This window comes from Typopeltis vanoorti, chromosome 18 (genome assembly GCF_054136105.1).
Source record: "Typopeltis vanoorti isolate ZY-2024b chromosome 18, IOZ_Tvanoo_1.0, whole genome shotgun sequence".
Taxonomy (NCBI): Eukaryota; Metazoa; Arthropoda; class Arachnida; order Uropygi; family Thelyphonidae; genus Typopeltis; species Typopeltis vanoorti.
In genome coordinates this window covers 12,969,701-12,987,769 of record NC_143566.1, presented here as the reverse complement: position 1 = coordinate 12,987,769, position 18,069 = coordinate 12,969,701, and the positions used below count along the sequence as shown (strand labels likewise).

Here is an 18,069-nt window from a genome sequence, read left to right as displayed (position 1 = left end):
CTGATTTTTCTATCCTTGCAGACAACCTCATCACACGCCTCTCTGGCTGAATCAATCATGGTTTACTTCAAGGTTTCCCACTGAATCTCTATAGTTTGGTTCCTGTTCTCAAACTCTTTCATTTTTTCTTCAATGATCTTTGTGTATTTTAGTCTACAGTTCACATCAGAGAGCTTCTCAACTTTTATTCGCTTTAAAACTTTCTTACATGTTATTCTTTTCAATATGAAATTCAATTTTATCCTGCTCAAGACTAAATAGTGATCACTTCCAATTTCAAATCCTCTGTACACTCTGCTGTCCTGCACAAGGGAGAAAACATCACTATCAGAAATAAGATAGGTCAATGCGACTTTTCTTATTTCTTGCCTCTTCTCTCCATGTGAATTTGTGCACATTTTTATGTTGGAACATGGTGTTAGTAATAACCAGTCCATGTCCTGAGCAGAAATCCAACAAATATTTGTTATTATTATTAGCTTTGCTCTTTTCTCCAAATTTTTCAAATATATTTTTGTATGTCTGACAATCATTTGCCACTCTGCTATTTAGATCCCCAACAAGGATCAACTTTTCCTTTTTCATTGTGTCAGATGCTTTCTCCAAATCCTCAAAAAATTCCTCTACTTTTACCTTAGTAAAACCTTCTGTGGGATCATAGGCACAAATAATTCTCATTGTCGAGTTCCCCATTCTGATATTTGCCCACATCACTCTACTTGAGACTGCCTGCCATTCAAGAAGATTAGCCTTTTATTTAGTGTTGAATACAATGGCTACTCTTTCTTTTCCTTGATTGTCATTGCCTGAATATAACATTTTGTATTTATTGCTCAGAAAGATCTCACCAGTTTTTGCCTTTTTTGTTTCAGTCACCCTTATTATGTCGATCTGGTACTTATCTAATTCCTCAGCTAGCTCCATTTCTTTGCCATTCAGGTATCTTATGTTGATAGTACCGATCTTTAACTCTGGTGATGTTGAGTTGGGGTGTTTTTCAGATTTGTTCCAGTAGCCGACTTTTCGCTGTTCACCCTGGTTCCCTGGTGAAAACAACGGGGGGCCTTGTTTAACCGGACGATGCCCCAGCCAGCATGAAATTTTGTCATGTTGTACCATCATTTTGTAATTTGGTTTAAGCCAATAGGAATAACAATTTGGTCAGCTAAATCCCATATTGCCAGCCCATCCTCGTTCGTTCAGTATCCAGATAAATACTGAACGAACTTCATTATCTGCAAACTACAAAATGAACAACAGGGTGCACCACGAGAAGGTGAGGAGTGGACATTAGGTCAGAAGCCTTGGTCGGTTCTCCACATTCCTTTCAAGGCTATGTGGAGGTCTCCTCTCAGTTATACAGCTTTGACCCTAAAGAGAAGTATTGCATTTCCAATAGATTTGCTAAGCATATAATGTAAAGTTATCAATAGAATAAACCAAAACACTCATGGTTAGTAGGCAACTCGTCTGATGTAAGTTAGAAATAAACAGAAAAATAATAGAACAAGTGATGAATTTTAATACTTAAGGTTTCAGATTTAACCTAGATGGAATAACAGAAAATAAAGTAAAAGAACAGTTGCTTATGGGAAACAAGATATTTCTGGGAGTTTAAACAGAATATTATAGAGCAATCTAAGTAAAAAGTATGTGTTCACACACACTCACACACTGTGTGTGTGTGTAAAAGAGAAATTTAACTTATGCATCTGCAACAAGAGCTGAAACAGCAATATTCCTAAATGTAAACTCTTAGGAAAACTCACTACTAGAAGACCAGTTTGGAAAAATCCCTAAAACAGTGGAATGTTAGATGAATAGACAAATATTTTTGCATCAGACCTAAAGGTGAGGTTGGTTGGAATTATGGCTGAAACAGATTAGCATCTCTGATTTGCTCTTCTAAAGATGAACTCCATCCCCTGGCACATCCTGGAAAGTATGAAGCTCCATGTAACTGTGACTTGTCCTTCTTTGAACAGACAGTTCATCTGCCTTGGCGAACATAAAAAAAAAAAAATACATTCACTACCATCATTATGACAAGTCTGGATTGGCAGACCACATTTTGGGCACCCCTTCACACAGGATTAGATGGAAGAAAACCAGTGCTTTATAGGAGTCGTTACAGGTCAGAAAGATGTTTTAAGAGTCAGCCATGGCTATAAAGCATTATCCTAACTTGAACAAGTATGGTTACATAAATTTTCCAAAATTTTGAGAGACTGTTATCTTAAGATCAACTCCTACATAGCTGTAATACTTTTTTACAACATTAGATGGTGCTAAAATAGGACTTTAAATATTTTGTCCATTACAATTTGATTTGTTTTACTTACTCATTGTCACATGTTAACTAAAACATGTTGTTTTGAGCTCTGAAGATGCTGGTTTGAAATCCAGTTAAATAAAAGCCAGTGATAAACATCTTTTTTTATAATTTATTTGGATTGGTGTTGTAATACCATTAAAATAAGTTATGAATAATGTTCATCTCCTAAGCTTGTCTGTTAGATTGGCTGAAGCAAAACTTGTTAGGTCAGTATATCTATTCTGTGTATTCCTCTCTGGTTTGCATGGGCTGAATAACCTTTCTACCTCCACATAAGGCCATCCACTGGATTTCTTTTAGTAATAGTAGTAAATATATCATATGTAGTAAAGCAACATATTTTTGACCTTGTATTTGAAGAGTTTGTTTTGATATTGTTTCTTTGAGTTCTTTTATCAAACTGTACTATTACTATGATATATATTTATATATTTTTTTTCCCCGTTTTTCTTTTTTATTCCATACATGAGAGTTACAAGAACCTGTACCATGTAAGTGCTATATATGTCTGGTGCAAGCAATAGTTGGGAAAGCAGAATTGAAATGTTTCATTTCTTGAAGAGTTGGAACACTTGAAGGTGGTTCTAAATAGAATAAGAGGAAGATGAGAGATAGGTTCAGTATGTTTGTGGCTTGACTGAAGGGCAGCTCTTGCTCGTATTTTAACAGTCCCAACCGAAAGCAGAGAAATGACGGATGCCATTGTGGAGTGCCCTTGAAAGCACCTGTAGAAAAAAAAGAAAAGCTTCAACAGTGCATTTGTGAGATAGTAGTTGAAGTAAGTCAGTTAGGTAGGGATCATCTATCAGCAATGACAAGCACTTTTTAGGGAAGTTTTATATATACCACTCGAATTTGGAATTTGTTTAGTTAGCAGCTGGATGAGAAGAAAGAAATGTCTAGAATCACTGCCTTTCAAAAAAGGTTTCATCTTTTCCGTGAGGCTCACCAGTTTCTATGATTTTTTTGGAAATGCGCTTTTTTTGTGTTGCTTTGTTAAAAAAAGATTTTGTTTTAGCTTTGCAAAAGTGAACTCCTTGACCATTCAGTTGCTTTCATACTGTGCAGTCACTTACCTTCACTCTGTAGTTCAACCATGCAGGATTAAGTTTTTTGGATGTTGAATGGTGCATGGTTTTTGCATGTTCAGCCAGTTTTCTGTTTGTGAGGTGGCACATGGATGTCCACTTTAAGGCATGTTTTTTACACTATTAGTCGAATGATATTTTTTCCAAATGTTGCATACAGTACTTTGAGCACATTTTAGTATTCTAGCTACTTGTCTTTGAGACATTCCACTGTTCAGGTATTCAGTCATTATGTTTTTTAAATTACTCGAAAGACTTTCATAGGAGCCATCCTTTAACACTGTTGATAGAATTCATATTTCACGACCACGATTCTGCCCCTTTATAAATTTTTTCTCTATGCTTTATGCATGTGCAGACAGTTGTAAATATGCATATTGGAGAATGATACACATTTGCTTCCTCAGCAATCACTTTTTCCCAACTGTCAGCTTGATTGGATACTTTTTTCTAACACAGATAATTTATTTTCTTTAAATTAACCTTTAAATCTTTGAACCATACATAAAATTTTCTTTTCTTTTTTATACTTTAAAGTGAGCTATTTCATTTCTTGCATGCTGAAACATTTGTATGTTAAACTTTCCAATATACGGTGTATATTGCAGTCATCATGGTGATAACAACATTAATCGGATACTTTTGCCAGGGGTTGTATTACTTGTCAGCACTCCAACATCGTCATATCGAACATTTTGTGATTCTAAGGCACTTCTGACTGTATCAATCCACCTAGATCTTGGTCTTCCTAGGTCTAAGTAGATTGATTCTTACCATCTTGCCATCAAACTCCTGTTTTACTAACTTTTTCTCACTCACTCTATTGAAGTGACGACTCTCAGATCCATACCACTTAAATTAACTCTGCTTACGCATTCTTGAATGCAAACAATGTCAGGTTTCATCGTAGTGTCTTCATTTTAAATAGGATTCTGTCATTGATGCCATCTGTTCATTCCCCTAATTTTTTTTAGAAACCTCATATCTGCGGTTTTTAGTCTTTGAGTGATTTATTTCTAACCCAACTCTCAGAACCATAACTTAAAACTATCTTGAACACTGTCTTGTATACTGGTAGTTTGGTGATTTGGCTAATTTCTCCCTTATTTCATATAAATTTATTCAGCTTGCTACCAACCATATAAGCTTTGCTTATTCTGTTGTCTATTTCCAGATTTAACTTCCCATCTTCACTAAAAGCTGTGCCTAAATAGCTGAAATATTTGACTTGTTCTATAGGTTCCCTATTCAGAATGCATTTGATATGTTCAATGTTTCTGCCTATTTTCAGAGATTTTATCTTTTTTACTGCTGATTTTCATGCCAAATTTGTTATAACTGTTATTCAATTTAGTTGGAGACTAGATGTGTTTAGGAGTACAACATCATCTGCATAAAGCAAAGCGCTTAGTTTGACATCTCCAATTCTAATATCAGACCTAATTCTGCTTTTTTTTTTTCATAATGGAAATAATGTGCATCCTTGTCTTACCCCTAAATTTACATTAAACTATCTTCCTGCATTTCTTCAATGGTGGGAAAGGAGGGGAAAAAAAGACCCTTGTTGCAGTTCTTACCAAGAAGGATAAGGAGCCTATTGATCTCAACCAGGCCCATCTCATTAAGGGCTCTCCATTTATGCCATTATACAGTATTTTTACTTTAATTTATAACTTATTGTGTTATGTTATTTATAAGCATTATTTATTTAAATTACTATTTAAATATTAAGCATTATAATTTTACCTCAATTTACAAGCGATTCACTTTATGAAGAGAGGACTGGAAACCTTTGTGTGTGTGTTGTATGTATTTTTTACTACTTGTGTATGGGAAAAAATATGATTTCTGGTTCCCACTGATTAGACCTGAAGGCCAGTCAGAATAGTGGCCTTTTCTATAATGCAAAATAAGTGTGCTTTGTTGTAGAAATATATAATGTGCATGCTTTGGTTATGCTTGGATAAAGGATTAAACAAGAATATAATTTCTTGTAAAGTACAATTACATGGAAGTGCATTGTGATAATCAGGGCTTGACAAATTATGTAAAATCCTATTAACCAGGAAAACAAGAAAAAAGTATGTCTAATAACTCCCACCCTTCCTATTTTCTTACTGATTTGCACCAGTAAATCAATAGGAATTACATAAAGTGATTAGGGGTGCTGTATTGTTTGGACAAGAGCTTCCATAGCTCAGTCAGTATAGAAGAAGTCTTTTGGTCGGAAAGACCTGGGTTCGATTCCCATGATGTGAGGAACCTTTATCTGGTCTCTTTCAACTAAAGGTGAGTTGGCAACTCTCATACAGAGATAAGGGTTTTTGTCTCCCTTGAACACACATGGATTTACAGCCCTTTGGAAAATTGCTAAATGAAATGAGCAGTGGCAGCACAGTAGTAAAAAACACTCAACAAGAATGAAATCTAGATTACATATCCATGTCTTGTCTTGTCTTGTCAGATGCCATCTCCTTCCAGGAGGTTAACTACCTTGACCTTCTACCATGTATGGTTTTGTGCTTCATTCTTCATAGGACAAAAAGGTCCAGTCCTTAATATTTGCCATCCAATCTGTTCTTTGTCTTCCTCTTCTTCTTTTTCCTTGTATCATTCCTTCTAGAAGTGTTTTTTGTAGGGATTCATGCCTTAGTATGTGACCAAGGTAGGTGGTTTTCAACAGAGTTCTATCTTCTCCAATCATCTCTAATATTTCTAAATTAGTTTTTTTTTTTGGCAGTCCATGGGACTCTAAGAATTCTTTTGAGGATTCATATCTCACAGGCTTTTAGTTTATTTTCACAATATTTTGATATTGTCCAGGTTTCTGCTCCATATAGCAGTGTTGACTATACATAGCATTTGGACTGCCTAATCCTTGTTTTTGTGTGAATTTCCCTTGAGGTCTGAATGTTTTTCATGCTAATGAAGGTTGATCTAGCAATTTCTATTCTTCTTAATATTTCCTTATCACACTTTCCATTCTCTGTAATTAGCTGACCCAAATATATATATATATTCTTCTACTTGATCTAAATTATTTCCTCTGATCTTAAGTTGAAAGTTTATTTTTCACTTGGTTACAGTATAATAAATTTAGTTTAATCCTTTATCTAAGTGTGAGCAAACAAAGTTTGCACCTGAAAGTATCTTCAGGACTGGGGTAAAGTGGCTTTGGCAACTCCTATAGGTAGAGATGACCTGCTAATGCTTCTGCCTGGTATCTCCACTTGGGCCTGGCTCCCACTGAAGAGACCTCAATAAAGGTCGAAACTAGTCTGGGTTGTGGCCCTTCCTTTAATGCATAACATTAGACATATCTGCAAGGAGATGTGTTTTGCATTATGGGAGATACTGAGATAGGAGGGTTGGTAGCTTGCTCCACCTTTGCAAGGAGTGCCCTGGTGTTCTACCACCTTACCCCAGTCCTGAAGATACTTTCAGGCGCAAACTTTGTTTGCTCACACTTGGATAAAGGATTAAACTAAATTTATTATCCTCTGATCTTAATATTTATATTAGGTATTTTCCCTTTTTCTCTTGTTATCAGCATGGTTTGGGTTTTTTTGAAGTTGAAATTAAGTCCATATTTTTCACTTAGTTTCAGCATCTCTTCTAGTAGATTTTGAAGATTTTTTTTATTTTCAGCTAGCAGTACTGTATTGTCTGCATGTCTTAAGTTGTTTATATTTCTGCCTCCTATGCTGACTCCTTTAAATTCTTCTAATTGCTGAAATATATTTTCATTATAGAGGTTAAACAATATAGGAGAAAGAACAAACCTTGTGTGACACAATTCTTTACTGGAAATTCCTCCATGGTTTCTCCTGATATTTTTATTGAGGCAGTTTGCTCCCAATATAGATTTATCAGTAATCTGATATCTTTACCATCTACTCCTAATTTTCTGATGCATTCGATTAGTTGTACATGTTGTATATTGTCAAAGGCCTTCTTTCTGCTTTTCCAGATATCTTTCTATAATAGTTCTAATGTCGAAGAGTCCTTCTCTAGTTCCTTTATTTTCTTGAAAACCAGATTGTGTTTCTTTAATTTCCAATTTGATTTATGCTTATTTCTTTCTAGGATGATATATAACATAACTTTTTCTATCTGACTGATCAGACAGATTGTTCTGTACTCTTCACATTTCATTGTCTTCGATATTTTAGGTATTGTTAGGAATGTCGAGTGCTTAAAATCTTTTGGCAGGTGTCCAGTTTTGTATATTTTGTTACATATGTCAGTCATTGAATCTTATAGCCTTATCATTTAAAGCCTTTAGATATTCTGCCATTATTCCATCCATTCCTGGCAAAAGCTTCTCTGGTTTTTCCTGGTTTCAATTTCCTAATGGCATTTGTTACTTCCCAGGTAAGAATAGTAGGCCTCTCCAAATCTTCTTGCAAGCTTATCTATTCTATCATGATTGTAGAGTTCCTTTGAATACTCTACCCATCTATCCCTTATTTTGTCTTTCTCCATTAGGATGTTTCCATTAGTATCTTAGTCTTTCCTCCATCATTTTCAGTATCTTGGCATTCATCCAGAGTTTACTCATCTTCTCAAATTTGGGAATTGATTGTTTTACTGCCTTTTTTATGCCCTCTTTAAATTTCTGCCATCTATCCTCATTCTCTTTAGGGTAAGGATACTTGGTGGAATCAGGAACGTTAACAGCAGTGGATTGTGCCAGTTCCTTTAAAAATTTATCTTGTATTTCTTGAATTTTAACAGAGCCAAGATCATATTTTTCTATATGTATAGGTTTCATTGTTTTCTTTAATTTTATTGCTGCTTTAATGACCACAGGGTTGTGGTCTCTGATCTAATATCAGTCTGGGACTTTTTTTAGTCATTATATAGTCAATCTGGTTCCTACAGCTGTCTCTGGGACTTTTCCATGTGTAAAGTCTTCTAGAAGGCTGACTAAATAAAGTATTTGTTATTACCAGGTTGTTTTCTTCACAGAACTGTATTAATCTTTCTCCTCTTGGATTTCTATGTCCCAGACCCTGGTTTCCCATGCATGTAGAGATCTTTACTGAGCGTACTTTAGCATTTAGATCTCCCATAACAATTGCTTATGTCATCTGATTTAGCATTATTAAGTCCATTTTTGCACTTAACAATGTCTTCATAGAAACATTCTACATCTTCATCTGGATAATCAGAAGTAGATGCATATATTTGGACAATAAAAATATTAAAAGGTTGAGCTGCAATTACTCTATCGCTTATGGGCCAAAATCCAAATAAGGATTGGGCAATCTTATTTTTTAGTACAAATGCTACTCCATTCCTTTTACTGTCTCCACATGAGTATATAATTGAATGACTCTTTCTGTTTATATTTCCACTATTAGTCCATTTAACTTTACTGATACCAGCAATGTCAATTTTCATTGCTTCAAGTTCTTGTATAAGGTTAACTAATTTCCCAGCTTCATATAAGGTCCTTACATTCCAAGTTGCAAGCCTTAAGAGAAGATTCTTGGTTTTTAGACATGAAGGATCAGGAGATACCCTCCCTGGAGGGTTTTAAGGTATCTTCTTCATATGCTATTTTCATAGTCTCTGTCTTACATTCCTTAATAGAAAAAGCCATCAAAAGCCTGAAATGTGGAAAGGTAGCAGAAGTAGATGATATTCGACCAGAAATGCTCAAGTATGGAGATATAAAAAAGTGTTACAGTGGCTTCACTGCATTGTTCAGAAGGCCTGGAATGGGGGATGAATTCCAGGTGATTGGAGTGGAGCTCTGATAGTACCCATATATAAAAAGGGAAATAAAACTGAATGTGAGAATTAAAGAGGTATTTCCCTACTTCATGTATACTTGGAAAACAGTTCAGTATTGTGGAAGGAAAGCTTGGTGAAGAACAAGCTGGATTCAGGCCAAATAGAGGCTGTCAGGATCAGATCTTCACCTTACTGCAAATAGTTGAAAAATTGTGGAAATATAACGACGTTCTCTATTTAAGTTTTGTCAATCTGGAAAAGTCTTATGACAAGGTGCCAAGAGAGAAGTTATTCAATATGCTACAGTTATATGGTGTCAATGGGACATTATATCAAGAAATACTTAGTCTTTATTTTAGTTGTAAGTCAGCAGTTAGAATTGAAGGAAGTACAGAAATATGGTTTGATGTTAAATTTGGTGTCAGGCAAAGATGTACATTATCCCCCTCTGTTATTCATTATCTATATGGATCACATAATGAAGGAAAGTAGTATTAAACCTGATATCAAAATTGGGGATGTTAATCTCAGTTGATTGTCTTTGATAATTTAGGTATTGATAGGAATGTTGAGTGCTTAAAATCTTTTGGCAGGTGTCCAGTTTCTTACTTTATACTTTTAACTAAATCCAGTACAAATCTGCAAGATTCCCTGACTAAATTGAAAAACTGTTGTAAAAAATTTGGTGTGAAAATCAGCAGTAGCAAGACAATGAAAAGAGTCAAAAACATTGAAAATTGTTCAATGAACACTTTATTGGAATATTTCATCCTAGAGGAGTCAGTTTTAATGCTAGAGGGATAGGACTGGTTCGAGGTCTGGAGGTACAGGAGGAGAGTGTGTTTCAGATACTGAGTACTCTGGATGTCAGTAAAGCTGTGGGACTGGATGGTATTTCACCACGAGTTTTGAGAGAATGTGCTAGGGAACTGACAGTGCCTTTAACCTGGCTTTTCAATGAAAGTCTGGCTTTGGCAAAGGTGCCCAGGGAATGGAAGGAAGGTAAGATAGTGCCATTGCATAAGGGTGGTAACAGACTGGAAGTCTCTAATTATAGGCCAGTCTGTGTGTCATCAGTAGTTAAGATCTTGGAGAAAGTAGTGAGGGACCGTATACAGCATTGGGCAGATAAGGGTAATGTTATCTGTGAGAATCAACATGGATTTGTGAAAGGACGCTCATGTTTTAGCAATATGCTAGCCTTTTATAATAAAGTTACAAGAACATTAGATGAGGGAAAGGCATATGCTGCAATTTTCTTAGACTTGGCGAAGGCATTTGACAGGGTGCCACATGATAAGCTGATATTTAAGTTGCAGCACATGGGTCTGGATGTCAGATTGGTCAACTGGATTCAGGATTGGCTGTTTGATAGGTATCAGAGAGTGGTGTATGGTGGAGCAGTTTCCAGGAGGCACAGGGTTACAAGTGGGGTCCCACAGGGCTCAGTACTAGGACCTATATTGTTTAACCTTTATATCAATGACATAGCCAGTGGATTGCAGGGGGATATTCAATTGTTTGCGGATGATGCGAAGCTGGGAAGGATTATTAGTAATAGTGCAGATGTGGTAGCCCTGCAAGAGGATTTAAATAAGCTAGATATATGGGCAAATGAATGGGGGTGTCAGTTTAATGCAGCAAAATGTAAGGTCTTGAGGTTTGGGAAACATCGATGGGATGCTGCATATTCTATGGGAGGAGTTATACTGGAGGAAGTAGGGGAGACAAGAGATCTGGGGTTGATGATTGATAGAAACCTGAAGTTTAGGGGACATATTGCAAAGGTGGTGAAGGTAACACAGAGAATTGCTGCTATTATGAGAAGGACACTGACCTGCAGAGATAAGAGGGTTATCATTCCGTTGTATAAGTCTCTGATCAGACCACACTTGGACTATTGTTCTCAGATTTGGTCCCCAGGATTTGAAGGGGATAAATTAACTGTGGAAAGGATACAAAGACGGATGACAAAGATGGTTTCAGGACTGTACAAGGATAGTTATGAGGATCGGCTGAGAGAATGTGGACTGCAGAGTTTGGTGGATAGACGGAGAGGTGATATGATTGAGACTTTTAAACTGTTGAGAGGTGGTTACAGGGTTGACACTGGGGAGTTCTTTCGCTTGGTTGAACAGCGGGAAGGAGTGATGACAAGAGGCCATCCCTGGAAGTTACGAAAGGAAACTGTGAACAAGAGGGTAAGGAGTGGTTTCTTTGTGTGGAGGGTGGTTGTGCCGTGGAATGCATTGCCTGATGGAGTGGTGGGAGTGAGAACGGTCAGTGAGTTTAAAGAGTGGTATGATAGACTTTGTGTTTCTCAGGGGGGGGAACTCCCCTCGATGAGTCTTGACAGACTTTATGTCTTAGGAAGGACCTCCCTCGATGAGTCTTTTGACTCCTTGGAGGCCTGAATAATAATAATAATAATAATAATATCAACTGCATCGTGAATGGAGAAACTATAGAACAAGTAAAACATTTCAGCTACTTAGGCACAATTTTTAGTGAAGATGGTAAATTAAATATTTAAATAGACAATAGAATCAACAAAGCCAGTATGGTAAGAAGCCAACTGAATAAATTTATATGGAATAGGAGAGAAAATAAGATGTGCAGAGCATTTCGATGAATTATTGACTTCAAATGTATCTGGTTAATTAGATGATATAGAAGAGAGTCAAGATCTAGAAGCAGTTGAACTAGTACCAACAGATGCAGAATGGAGGCATCTGTTAAAAAACTTAAGAACAATAAGGCCCCAAGAATGGATAAGATACAAGCAGAATTAATTAAAAGTGCATGTACAGAATACTTCAAGCAGCTGTGTCAACTTATCAACAAAATCTGGATTAATGAAACAATTCCAGACGAATGGAATCTGAGTGCCATATGTCCCATTCCTAAGAAAGGTGATGTAATGATATGTTCTAACTATAGAAGAATTAATTTACTATGTACAACTTAAAAATTTTCTCTAACATTCTATTTAAGAGTCTTCATCCATATATAGAGAATGTTATTGGCGATGATCAGTGTGGATTCCATTAAGGAAAATCTACAAATGATAAGATTTTTTAATATATGCCAATTACTTGAAAAATGTAATGAATTTGGAATTGAAACACACCACCTTTTCATAGATTTTTACAGCTGCATATGATAACATAGATAAATCTAACTTATTTATTGCAATGGAGGGGTTACAGATTCCATGAAATCTTATTGCTTTAGTTAAAGCTACAATGAGACATACTCATTGTCAGATCAAAATTCAGAACATGTTGTCTGATCCAATATATATATATATATATATAAATAAAATGGTGTTCAACAAGGGGATGGCTTAGCTTGCTTACTGTTTAACATAGCACTTGAAAAGGTTTTCAGAGATGCTGGCATTAATACAAGAGGAACTATTTTCTACAAGTCAGTACAAATGCCATATCCGGACAATATCAATATTATAGGAAGGACACGAAAAGCAATAGAAGAAACGTTCAGCAGTTTAGAAAAGGCAGCAAAAAGATGAATTTGCAGAATAACCAAGGAAAAACAAAATATATGCCAGTAACTAGAAAGATTTGTGATAATAATCCTTTTCAAATTGAAATTGGTTCCTATAAATTTGAAATTGTATGTAGTTTTATATACTTGGGATCAGAAGTTAATTGTAAAAATGATATCAGTACTGAGATTTAGAGAAGTATTCTTTCTGCAAATGGATGCTTTTGTGGACTTAGTAAACACCTAAATTTGCATCCAATCTCAAGAAAAACAAAGATAATGATGTACAAGGTACTTGTGTCGTGACGACTCTTTTCTGTCGTGTTCTAAATCTATCTAGTTTCAAGTCACTTTTATGAATAATACAACTAATTACGAAATGATCACCAATCCAAAAGTATGGAAATTTATATTTATACTGCGCCACCCTATTCTTAGATTAGTCTATATAAATAGTAGGATCAGTTCTAAATTAAGTTAGCAGTCATCTCATTAGGCCAAATCAGCTATTATCATTTTTACTTGGGGTTCCCGCAAGATTCGAATGTTTATGAACGGTGCAATAATAAGGAATTCAGGCAAACACAATATTTAGATCAACAAAATAAAACATTTAATATATGATATGGTTAACAAATACAAAAACTCTATTTTAAAATGGAACTATACAATCAACTTAATATGTCTTCTTAGGTCACTCATGCTAATTCAATGTTCTAACTTTCATATACAATTCTCAGTCTCAAAAACACAAATCTTCTTATCTTAAGTTAATATAACAACTTCACATTTAAACAGTCTTCACAAACCCATCAGCTCAATGTTTATATTCACAGCAGGCAATAAACTACGTAAGCTATATTCCAAGCAAATATATTCCCGGACCTTGAGCATCGGAGGTATATTACAGTTAATGCTAGAATAGAGAAACTTATACAACTACTCTTACCAGACAAATTCTTCAATACATCAAATTATTGAGAGAGCACTTATGAATTAACTTAATTAACATTAGCGGAACACACATAACAAATATTCTCCATAGTTTAAACTGTATTACTGTAAGTCGCACTTCACTATTCCAAACAACAGTAATTAGGTACTAATATCTTTTCCTGTTCACTTTTCTCCAAGTAATCAATATAACCTTTTCCTAGGGCAACATAGAATTTAATCGTAATCCAGATTAACTAGAACTAATCAGAATTTTCGCATTGACTGTCCAGTTTCCTTTTATCTGATTACGGCATCAACCTTTCTTCATAACAACAGCAGATTTCGCTTATAACATTAAACTTTATGTTTCACTACTTATAGGTTCACTTCCGAACACTATACTCATAAATTTCTGCCCTGAGGATTATATAATCTTGGTTCCGCAAAACTTTCTCCTCACTCTTTTAATAATAATTCTTCTCCCCTCCCTGTCTTATCTATGACCTCCCTTCTCTATCTCATCTATCTATCTGACCTTCACTCCCACCTTACGTTCGAAGGCCACGCTCTACTCCACTCGTGGTTGTTTACGCGTGCGTCTCCATGACAACAGACTGCACGTAAACATTTCGCTAATGTAATGTATGGTCTAATATTATTCATGAGTGATTACATAACATTAAATATTTCACAAATAAAAACAACAGAATATTTAAGCTACTTCTTTAACTTTTTGATTACGTATACAGTTAAATATAAATTAACACTTTACGTTACACCACATATATTTAGTTATACAAAATTCTAAACATATTATTATTTTATAAACTAACAATAGGTCAAGTTTTGAATAAATATTTAATTAGTAATTCTTAATTAAGGAATAATAAACAATTTTATATAAACCATGATTAATATTTAATAAGCAATGTTAAATGTGAATGAAAAATAATAAATTACATAACATAGCTTCATTCACAATTTAACACTTGTAAACCAGTGTTAATTTATGCCTCTGAAAACTGGATATTATCAATGGCAAATGAAAAAGATTGCTAGGTCTGTTTGAAAGAGAGTTTTCAGATATATTTTTAGAACAGTACAAGAGAATATTGTGAGGAGGAAAAGATATAACCATGAAGTATATAGATTATTTAATGAGCCAGACATTATAAAGTACATAAAATAAATGTTATACCATCATTTTTTATTTTGGTTTAAGCCATTAAGAATACAATTTGGTCGGCTAAATCCCAAAAATATTTCAGGTGGTATGGTCACTTAAACAGAATGGGAGAGGAAAGATTAGCAAAACAAGTGTTCTCTACCAGGTTGGTAGGATAAAGGCCCAGAGGAAGACCAAGATATAGGTGGACTGATACAGTAAAAAGTGCCTTAGAAGATAGAAATATAAGATCTGATAATGTTGAAGTCTTGACAGGTAACAGACTGATTTGGAGGAAAATTGTAAATAGGAAGTTAGTAATGGTGTAATTTTTCATGTAGGACTATCATAACCTGTACATCCCTTGAGGGTATATACAGGTTATGATAGTCCTATTTGATGATGATGATAAAAATAAATAGATTAAAGTTGTGCTGGACACATATTCATGTATAGTAATAGAGTAGTTAAAATGTTTGATGCTAAGCCGGAAGGAAAAATAAAAATTGGAAGACCTAAATTAAGATGGGAAATTGGAGTGATGCACGATATTAAGGTTTTAGGAGGCAAAAATTGGACTGAAGAAGGCCAGGACCACTTAGGGCTGTCGAGCCAATGATGATGGAGATAAATTAGTCAAAACACTAAATCAGCTTTATAGTAGACAGTATTCAAACCAATTTTAACTTGTGGATCTGAGAGCTGAGTTAGAAATAAAATACTTGACCAAAGACTCAAGACCACAGATATGAGAGTCCTGAGAAAGATTAGGGTTTATGAATTGATGGCAATATCATATTAAAAATGAGGATATTAGGAAAGAACTTGATATTGTTAGCAGATATAATCTCAGGTGGTATGGTCACTTAAACAGATGGGAGAGGAAAGATTAGCAAAACAAGTGTTCTCTGCAAGGTTGGCAGGAAAAAGACCCAGAGGAAGATCAAGATATATTTGTGGATTGATACAGTAAAAACTGCATTAGAAGACAAATATAAGATCTGATCAACTTCCTGGTCAACTCACAAAACTTTCATAGTTTCCGCATTTGGTTTTGAAATAATGCTGGATCTAGAATTAAATAATATTTTTAATCCTTTCCCAGTGCTGTTTCATTCTGTTAAGCCTTCAACATGAGAGCATATAAAAGTTTTATTGGGAGAGATGCAAAAGAAATTTAATACATGACAAGGGCAAGAAAGGAATCAACCTCAAATTTCTGTAAGTGTTAGCAAGGGTACAATGGATTAGATCTTTTGCTTGGAGACTAGTGAAGGAGTGGATTGAGTCAAGGAAAGGTATGATAAATATTGTGTTAATAATGGTTAGTGTTAGCCTCAAAATTATTATAGTTATGCTATTTAAAAAAAGTTTTTTTTTTTAATTAAAAAAAAAATATTTATTAACATGTTAATCTGATTGGCCTGTCATGTCCAAGTAACTTGGCTTCATAGAAACCTAATCAAAGTGTATGCTCAGTGTAACTTTTGATCTTGAGTTAGTCTTAATTTGTGAAAAAAAATTTGGGATCCAAGTTCATGCTTGCTAGCTGACCACCTAGAATTTGACTGCCATGTGATTTCACATTATTTTGATAGTGTTGCTTTATATAAAGATTTTCCTTTACATTTGATTACTTTCTTTGTATATTTTACCACTTCTCAGAGTAAATATGAGCAAGGTTTTTTCACTGATTCTGTTTATACATAATCAGTTATCCATATGTGTTTCATATTTTTAGAGGTACCTGTGGCATAGTATAATTATTAAAAGAACACGTAAGACCACATTAATAACTTTTAATTAATAAAGGTACAGATATTTCATACTAAAACTAATAGTACATCTTCAGTATCACACAAACAGTTATAGGAATGGAATACAAGTAACGAACATTCGGTGGATCACCTATTAAAATACAATTGTTGTCACATGCTAGGAAATGATAGAAAATAATAATTAATCTTTAAGATAATTGGTTTTTTTTTTATTGATTACATAAAATAAAAGTTTCCCAGATCTTCGAGAGAGAGAGAGAATCATTTTGATTTAAATTCGGTCGGTGTAAAATAGCTTCACAACTTTCTTTAAAAAGGCATTCATCTCTATCTTTGGTTGGCATCTACCAAATACATGTGAATGCGATGTTTCTTATTTTGGACAAACTTGCCATTCTGTAGAAAAAAGAATTAAAGAACATCAATATTATATTGAATACAACAAACCTCAGAAGTCTGGTCTAGCACAACACAGTATTAACACTAATCATAATATCCAGTGGGATAAAGCTATTCTCCTCCATAGATGCAGGTTCAAATATGAACGCCTTTTTAAAGAAAGTTGTGAAGCTATTTTACACTGACAGAATTTAAATCGAAATGGTTGTCTCTCTCTCGAGGATCTGGGAGACTTTTTTTTATGTAATCAATAAAAAAAAACAATTATCTTAAAGATTATTATTTTCTATCATTTCCATGCACGCGACAACAATTGTATTTTAATATGTGATCCACTGAATGTTTGTTACTTGTATTCCATTCCTATAACTATTTGTGCGACACTGAAGATGTACTATTAGTTTTAGTATGAAATATCTGTACCTTTATGAATTAAAAGTTATTACTGTGGTCTCAGGGGTTCTTTTAATAAATGTGTTTCATATTAATTTTTTTTTTTTTTTTTTTTTACAGAGACAGAAAATGCAGAGGGTGTTGAGGAAAAAGGAAACAATGACGAACCTTCAAATTTCAGCCAGAAAACTCCTGAAGTTAAGCATTATTGTCAACTCTCCTAGGTTAAAATTTAGGAAGTAATGTTTTTTGGTGATGGCAGTTTAAAAAAAAAAAAAAAAGTTTTCCAATGTTATTTTATCTATTAAGCATTCATAATGCTTATAAATTATATGATCAAACCATTTGTCGAATCTCAATTCTTCTAGAATGAAGTTGTTTGGATAAAGCTGTATTATGCATTTAAACGATGGATAACAAATGAAGAATTAAAATATATAAGATAGTCTGAAGTTTCACAATTGTTATTGTTTTAATTTTCTCTTTTAGAAGATTTTTGGATTTTGAGAAAGTGAACATTTTATCATTTTTATAATCATTTCATTTCTTTTGCATCATGGTTTTCCATCCTATAGGCTGTTGGTTTGAATTCCACTGTGACCTGAATATTTATGATTGTCTTCAGATGGTAGATGATTTTCATTGCCTAGTGGGGTACCAGGAGAAAAAAAAAATCATGGTTGTTTAATGAAGGCCTGAAGTGGCTCAAAAGTACCATGTTTCTCT

The 18,069-nt window shown here is 34.4% G+C and overlaps 1 protein-coding gene across 2 annotated transcripts in view; it reads left to right on the top strand.

The window, feature by feature from the left end:
- Positions 1-17,791, top strand: part of LOC150096496 (methionine-R-sulfoxide reductase B1-like) — a 72,723-nt gene extending 54,932 nt beyond the window's left edge. Inside the window, exon 3 of one of the 2 annotated variants that reach the window (XM_090408227.1) lies at positions 17,464-17,791. In XM_090408227.1, coding sequence (XP_090264353.1) covers positions 17,464-17,586 — 123 coding nt within the window. In that variant the 3' untranslated portion in view covers positions 17,587-17,791. The remainder of the gene's footprint in view (positions 1-17,463) is intronic. The other variant, XM_090408228.1, reaches the window with a different exon arrangement.
- Positions 17,792-18,069: the final 278 nt, after the last annotated feature.